The sequence below is a fragment of the Helianthus annuus genome, chromosome 7 (assembly GCF_002127325.2).
Source record: "Helianthus annuus cultivar XRQ/B chromosome 7, HanXRQr2.0-SUNRISE, whole genome shotgun sequence".
Lineage (NCBI taxonomy): Eukaryota > Viridiplantae > Streptophyta > Magnoliopsida > Asterales > Asteraceae > Helianthus > Helianthus annuus.
The window spans coordinates 11,188,054-11,196,092 of NC_035439.2; the positions used below are offsets into that span (position 1 = coordinate 11,188,054).

Here is an 8,039-nt window from a genome sequence, read left to right on the forward strand (position 1 = left end):
CTGGTTCATCCTCTCAATCTCTGAAACCCCTCCATCCGGTCTACACCGTGACAGACATTTAGAGGAAGGTGAGGGTGCTCGACGGCACGAAGATCGCGTACTCCTCTTGGGTGAAGCTTTTCCAGCTTCATGCCCGTGGGTATCATGTGTTACCACATCAACGCCTCCAACCCACAAGACAAAACTGACCCCTCGTACGATGAGTAATCAAAGATCGATGCAATCATTCTTCAATGGACCTATGGAACGATGTCCGACGATCTCCTTGCAAGAAATCTTGCCCCTGAATCCACAGCCCTAGAGGCATGGAATCGTTTGAAGGCTATTTTTTTGAACAACAAAAGCGCTAGGGCAGCAGCTTTGGAACATGAGTTTAACAATCTGACTCTCAAAAGTATGCCCTCCTTAGAGGTGTACTGTCAACGCATCAAGGATTTGGGTGACCAATTGAATGATGTTGATAGTCCCGTGAATGACCAGCGCTTGGTTCTTCAATTGGTACATGGTCTCCTGGAAGAGTATGACACGGTGGGCTCCTACATCAACCAAAGTATCCCATCATGGGAAACGGCTTGCAGCATGCTTCAACTTGAACACCAAAGAAGCTCAACTCGTGACAATCTTTCTTCACCTATTGTTATGGCTGCCATAACCAATGAACCTGTGCAAAACCAACACTATCCAACCTAGGAACCCACAGCTCTCAACACGACCCGTTGATCCAACCCTTCACGTGGAGGAACCCGACCCAACAACAAAAACAATCGTCGCACTCCAACCCAAAACAACCGTCCCAACTGCAACTCAAACCCAACCCAACTCAACCGTACCCAGAACTCCAACCCAAACTCCTAGCCTAACACTGTTGGACACCATCTCCAATGGCCAAACAAGTGGACTCCTCCAACCTGCCCTTACCCCTCTAAGCCTCAGCAGCCATGGTACCCATTTTGGACTGCCCCACCTCCACCACCACACAACTGGACCAGCAACACCACACCTAATCAGGCTCCATCCTCCTCATCTCGCCGCCCTCCAGCCCAAGAAAACTTAGCTTTTGATGCTCTTAAGCCCACGCAACTCAGTGAAGCCTTCAATGCTATGACAATGGATCACTCCTCTTCGCAATGGTTCATGGATACCGGTGCATCGGATCACTTCACGGGTGATCCTAGTAAACTTTCTCACCCTTTTTTTAATAATTCTCATGGTTCTATACTTGTAGGTAATGGCCAGCGCATGCCAATTATTGGATCTGGTCCCTAATCTTATAAAGAATCTCATATCAGTTCGTAAATTCACTATTGATAATTTTGTTTCCATTGATTTTGATCCTTACGGTTTTTCTGTGAAGGAACACCCGGGTAGGAAGATACTCAGCTGTCGCAACCCCTAATCCCTTTTCCCCGGGAGCGGGTGGTCGCGAGTCTCATAGCGGTGGTATGGGTGTTTATTAATTTGGCAGCGGAAATTACATCAGGATCATAGTTAGGAAATAGTTTATCAGAGTAAAACACCACACTTTTATAATTAATAAATATACGGGAGAAACCCAAGTTTCCATTACAACATGTTTATAGGGATAAACCCTAATTTATTGAAATAAAACTTCTTTCTTGTTTAGGTAACTTTTATTGCCACTTTTCCAAGCCTTCAGTACTCTCCAGCTGGCTTCTATTTGGCTTTCACATTTTGTTACCTGAAACACATTTTAAAAATTTTTATCAGCAAGAAATACTAGCGAGTGAATCCCAGTTTAATGAAAACAAGTTTAATCATTTTACAACATTGAGGGCAATCCGCAATTACATTTGTTTACATCTACTTTGATTACCACCCACGGTACTGTCAATCCTGACTTGTGGTCATGCTACTACTCACAGTGTAGTAACAAGTTATGTATACAAAACCCCAACATACCGACAGTCAATGTAAAATCACAAATACTCAATCACTGTTAAATATAATTTAAAACAATTGAGGTTTTGTAAAAACAGTTTACAAAAAGAGGAATTACTCACATTGCTATTTTAGATAATTCCTAGTGACTTCCTGGTTATAATCTATTTAAAACAAACAATGCATACGTGTTAGTAAGATAACCCAATTTACATTAGCTATACCCTCCCCCCGAGACAGAACTCCAACGACTGAGTCAGGCAGAGCCTTAACTTGTGTTACGGAGCTATAGATCAATCGGGCAGAGTAACTAATAGGTAACCGGGGGTTAAAATACTTACAACGAGTCAAAGCTTCGCTTTTTAGTGGGTATTATACCCGAGAATTATTTTGACTATTAGAGATTCGAGAGAGAAATTTCAATTTTGAACGATTTCAACTGAACGTCGAAACCTCAATTTATAAGGCTGGAAATGGGGCAGCTCGCACCCCGCGAGGGATTTAAGACAGGGCTTCGCGGCCCGCGAGGCTATAGGGTAGGCCCAAGCCTCGGTTAGTCACCTGTATAGGCTTGCCGGGTGTCACACCACGTGGCGGGCTGGGGTGCGGCCTGGTGGCAAGCTGTTGCGCCCCGCGACAGACTTTCCTGTCTGTGTCGCGCCCCGCGAGGGGCCTTAAGGTTTTGTTTTATTTGATTTTTAATAAAATAAAGGTATTTCGGGGCCGTTTTTCATACACGGGGTGTATTTTAGGACATATAGGGCATATTTAAGAGTTTTGGGAGAGTTGTTATACCCTCCCCACCATGTTTTAGAACTCGTCTTCAAGGTCAGCTCTTCTAGAACAGGTGTGGATATTTCCTCTACATCTCTGATTCGAGCTCCCAAGTGCATTATGGTCCTCTCTTGGAATCCCATTTCACTTTGACCAAAACTAATCTTTTGTGTTTGAGATTCTTGATCTTTCTATCTTCAATCTGTAAGGGTTTCTCTACAAACTTAAGTTTCTCATTTACCTCTATGTCCTTAAGAGGTAACACTAATGACTCATCTCCTAAGCACTTATTGAGATTACATACATGAAATACATTATGTATCCTGCCATTTCCTCTGGCAGTTGTAGCTGGTAAGCTACTGGTCCTATTCTTCTAATAATCTTAAAAGGTCTAACATACCTGGGGCTTAGCTTTCCTCTTTTTATGAATCTGACCACTCCTTTCCATGGAGAAACTTTTGATAACACTTTATCTCCTACTTGAAATTCCAACGGTTTTCGCATGTTATCAACATAACTCTTTTGGCGATCGCGAGCTGCTTTTAGTCTTTCCTTGACTTGAATAATCTTATCTGTTGTCTCCTGTATGATTTCTAGTCCAGACAGTTGCTTTTCTCCAATTTCTACCCAACAGACTGGGGTTCGGCATTTTCGCACATAAAGTGTTTCAAATGGTGCAGCATTGATACTGGTATGGTAGCTGTATTGTAGGAAAATTCTATTAATGGTAAATGATCGTCCCAATTTCCTCCGAAATCAAATACACAAGCTCTAAGCATATCTTCCATCATCTGAATTGTCCTTTCGCTTTGTCCATCTATTTGAGGATGATAAGCAGTGCTTAGATAAAACTTGGTTCCCATTGCTTTTTGGAAATTAGTCCAAAAATGAGAAGTAAAATGGCTATCTCTATCAGAAACAACGGATAAAGGAATTTCATGTAAGGAAACTATTTCATTTACATATAATTTGGCTAACTATTCCATACTGAAAGTTTCCTTCATTGGTAAGAAATGAGCAAACTTGGTTAATCTATCTACAATCACCCAGATTGTATCATTATCTTTTTGCGTCTTGGGTAATTTAGTAACAAAGTCCATTGTTATTAATTCCCACTTCCATATCGGCATTTCTAGTTGCTGTAATAAACTTGAGGGTTTCTGATGTTCAGCTTTAACCTGTGAATAGGTTAAACACTTAGCAACATAGGTGGCTATATCCTTTTTCATTCCTATCCACCAGAAATTCTTTCTTAAGTCTTGATACATTTTATCACTTCCGGGATGTATCATATACTTAGACTTATGGGCTTCTTCTAAAATTTGGTGACGTAGATTTCCTTGTTTGGGTATCCAGATTCTTTTCTTATGGAATCTCCAAATTCCATCTGTCCCTTGTTCTAATTCCCTAATCATTCCTTTTAATTTTTTAGTATCATCCTTGATTACTGATTCCTGTACTTCTCTAATTTGTTGTTTAAATCTATCTGCAGATTTAACTTAAGAGAACGTACTCATCTTGACTTTTCATGATACTTTCGACTTAAAGCATTTCACGGCCCCCGACCCAGTTTCCTGGTTTGTAAAAACTCTCACGAAAAATAATACTTAAAATAATAATTCTCTATTAAGGAAACCCTAATTGAGACACCCAAGTGATTCTGCATTAACCCTAAAATTTTCAGAACAATCGGAATCAGGATCAGGGCCCCTAAAACCCAAGGGGGGTAAACCCTAGTTGGACGATTATCCACAGAACTCGTTGCTCAAATCTTATTTGTTAAATTTATTGATTCAGCCAAGCTAGTCCCGAGCCTAGGCAGCCTATAATTAGACTGCTTCCCTTACGGACCGTAAGGGAAGTGGCTTACGGTCCGTAAGCCTGTCCAAAAATCAGTATAAATAGCCGACCTTGGCACTTGAATTCTGTTGTTAAAACGACGCACAGACCTTCTGTGTACGTCGAGTTATAAGCAAAACAGTTCACAACACACACTAATTCACGAAGTGCTGCCGCAATCAGGGTAATAACTCGATCGCTATTACGATTCAACGTCCGATCGATTATAACTATCCAATGATTGTCCGAGTGCTGCTCAAATTGAGCTGATACTTTGATTATTCGTCGTGATTTCGACTTGAATATTTGAGTAATGTTCGAATTCGGACTATGCTCTGTTATTCGTTGTGAATCCGATTGAATTGTTAAGTATTGCAATTGTTAATCGTTGTGAGGGATTAATCTCGTGAATTGACGTAACTGCTGTATTAGTTACTAACCCGTTTGTGTGTGCATTGTGTCAAATTAGGTTTAATCAAGGCTAATCAGTAGGCTTATATCTTGCTCGTTAAATCTGCAATGTGAGTCATTCTCTTTTTATCAATTGTTTTACAAAACTCCAAATTATTTTCAAAGTTATAATTAAAGGGATTAAGTCTTTGTAATCACCATATTACAGCCGGTTTGTGGGGTTTTGTATACATTACTTGATAATCTTCACCATTGGACAACGAGTTAGCCATTGGGTTATATGACCATAGTCACAGACACCATTAGACAACGGGAGGGCCAATGGGTCGAGTGACAAACACTGTGGGTAATTGGTAGATATTAGAAACATTGTAATCGCTCTTAATACTGTAAATTATAACAAATATGTTTTTATGCAAAACTGAATGAACTCACTCGGTATTTCCCCGCTGACAAAACCTTTTTCAAACATGTTTCAGGTGATCTGTTGTAATCCAAGAAAAGGTGCCGCGAAGCACTACAAGCTCAGAGAAGTGGCTCACTGTGAATAAATAAAAGAAACATGTTTTAAGAAAATAAAGATTTCCTTGTGAAATCATCTTATTGTAAATTATGGGATTTTATCCCTAAAACTCTATGTAATATATTAAAAGGGCATTTTCAATATTAAAAGATCCTGTATTAAAAGACTTCCGCTGTCGCCTAAATTAGATACCACGGGATTCCTGCCCCGCAGCTCTTGAACCGGGTCAAACCGGGCTGAGGGCTGTGACAGGAAAAGGTGGTATCAGATCCACTGATCGAGCCACTGATTTAAGCCTATAAATTAAGTATTTAACAAAATACTTGATTTTACTAATTGCCAATCTGTGATTATGTGTTTTATTAACTAATTTATTTGTTAGCTACAGTATGGGTAAACAAAAGCTTTCTGCTATCTACCATAAATTAGACATTACACCCACAGAAAAAGGAACCTCTTCCTCCAAACCCCCAGCAGATCTAAAAGAAGGAATTTTTGTTCGTAAAGCAAATTATGAAAATCCTCTTACCCCAGAGAAAAGAAATTCAATTCTTAGGAAGGGTCAGGAGAAAATAAAGAAACCCTAAGCCAAGAAAGTGAGATTTAATCCAGAAATCCAGGAATTTGTTACTAGTCCACCTTGGGAGGACGAAGTAGATGAAAAAATGGGCAAATCTTTACATGTTAGCTACCGTAGCAGAAAACGCAAACCTTTAAAATAAACCTGAACTAGTAGAAAACTGCTACCCCGTAAATAAATAAATCAATCCTAGTGTGTTCTCTTTCCTGTTGTCTTTGTACAAATTGGTGTGCAATAAAACTTCAATGTTTATTTGTTAAACTTTGTTCCAAAGTTTTAACTTAACATTTTTGTGCATTTTGCATATATGCTATCCAGCATGAATGAGATATCGGAAGCATTCCAGAATCTCAACCTCTACCCAGTACCAATTGAAGTCTCCCACGACTTTACTGGTTACACTGCTGACATAGAGGAACCCTGGAATTCCAAGCTCCACCGCTGGAAAAAGCCAAACCTAAAAAGAGAAGAAGATATGTAGGATGGAGAAAAGTATGCAGGAGGAAGCCAGCCACTAGGAGACTTCCTAAAATAGAACTGTGAGCAAAGGAAAAGAAATAGAAACTGGAGAAAGTTCCAAACAAGCAGAAATAGAAATAAGGGAAAATATTAAGCAAAAGGGAATAGAAATCGGAGAGAGCTCTAAGCAACCTGAGGAGATCACATTCCAAGACGAAATAGATCGTCTACTGGCAAATTGTGATGTCATAGAACCTATTAACAATAATCTCTACTCTTACCCTGCCACAGCCCAATTCCCAATAAACCTAGAACCAGCTATTCCAGACCCACTCATACACACACGACCTCTAGGCCAAATGGAAGAATGGTGGACGAATGACTGGCAATTCCAAAATATGATCAATAGTCCCTATACTTTACTTCCTCAATTTGATCCAGAACCTATCCCCAACCTGCCAATGAGCTATGAAAACCTGGCCGAACTTCATCAGTTTGGTGAAGAACTGATAGGTACAGGGAATAGGATCCGGGAAATAGGGGAACAAATCTCTTGGAAGTATGACGAGAGGGAGCGTCACTACTGAACTGCCAGTTGATCAAAGAATAGTGGGGTTGGAAAGTTTGTTTGTATAATAATAGTAATAGTGAAATCTAACTCTGTAAAATGGGAAATAAAACATTGTAAGAAAGATAGTGTGTATTGACCCCTATATAATCTATCAAACAAAGTAGAAGTCGAGAAAATCGACAATTTTGGTTATAGATATGTGTTGTAAGGTTTTATGTGTTTATGTGTAATTGCTTTGTTATATCTAACTAGCAATTATTTGACACTAATAATTTACACTTATACTAATTATCAGATGGAAAACGTTAGTAATGAACCAGTTAATGAAGAGAATCAATCTGAGCAAAATCAGGAAAACCAGTATATAACTAGACAAGATATTGAAAATATCATTACTCAGGGGATAGCCAATGCTATTCCAGCAATCATGGCTGCTGCTCAGAAACCTGTTGAATCGCAACAAATCATTCCTAGTAAACGTACTCAGGAATATAATTTTAGTCATAGTGTAAATGGAGGCGCCAATCATGACAATAATAATCCACGACAGGCTCCACCTCCTAAGAAAATGAAAGCTGCAACGCCTGGTTGCACTTACAAGGAATTTCTTGCTTGCAAACCTGCTGAATTTGCAGGCAACGAAGGAGCAACTAAAGTACTGCGTTGGTTAGAGAAAATACGAAGCAGTAATTGCAATAAGTAAATGTGCCGAAGAAGATCAAGTTATGTATGCGTCGAATTTGTTTAAAGAAGGGGCGTTAGAGTGGTGGAACACTGTATTGCAAGCAAAAGGAAGAAGGGTGGCCTATGCAATGAACTGGGAAGAATTTAAGAGTCTTGTAGAAAGAAAATTCTGTCCCGAGTACGAAAAGGAACAAATGGCAAACAAGTTCCTGAATCATCGTATGATAAGCGTAGATTGTCTAGGATATACTTCGACATTCTTTGAATATGCGAGAGTGGTACCTAACCTGGCTTCGCCA

At 39.7% G+C, this 8,039-nt stretch overlaps 1 protein-coding gene across 1 annotated transcript; it reads left to right on the forward strand.

Moving 5' to 3' along the window:
- The first annotated feature begins 249 nt into the window (after positions 1–249).
- LOC110914273 lies at positions 250–690 on the forward strand. The gene has a single exon (XM_022159073.1). The coding sequence runs from the start codon at positions 250–252 to the stop codon at positions 688–690; it is 441 nt and encodes a 146-aa protein (XP_022014765.1).
- Positions 691–8,039: the final 7,349 nt, after the last annotated feature.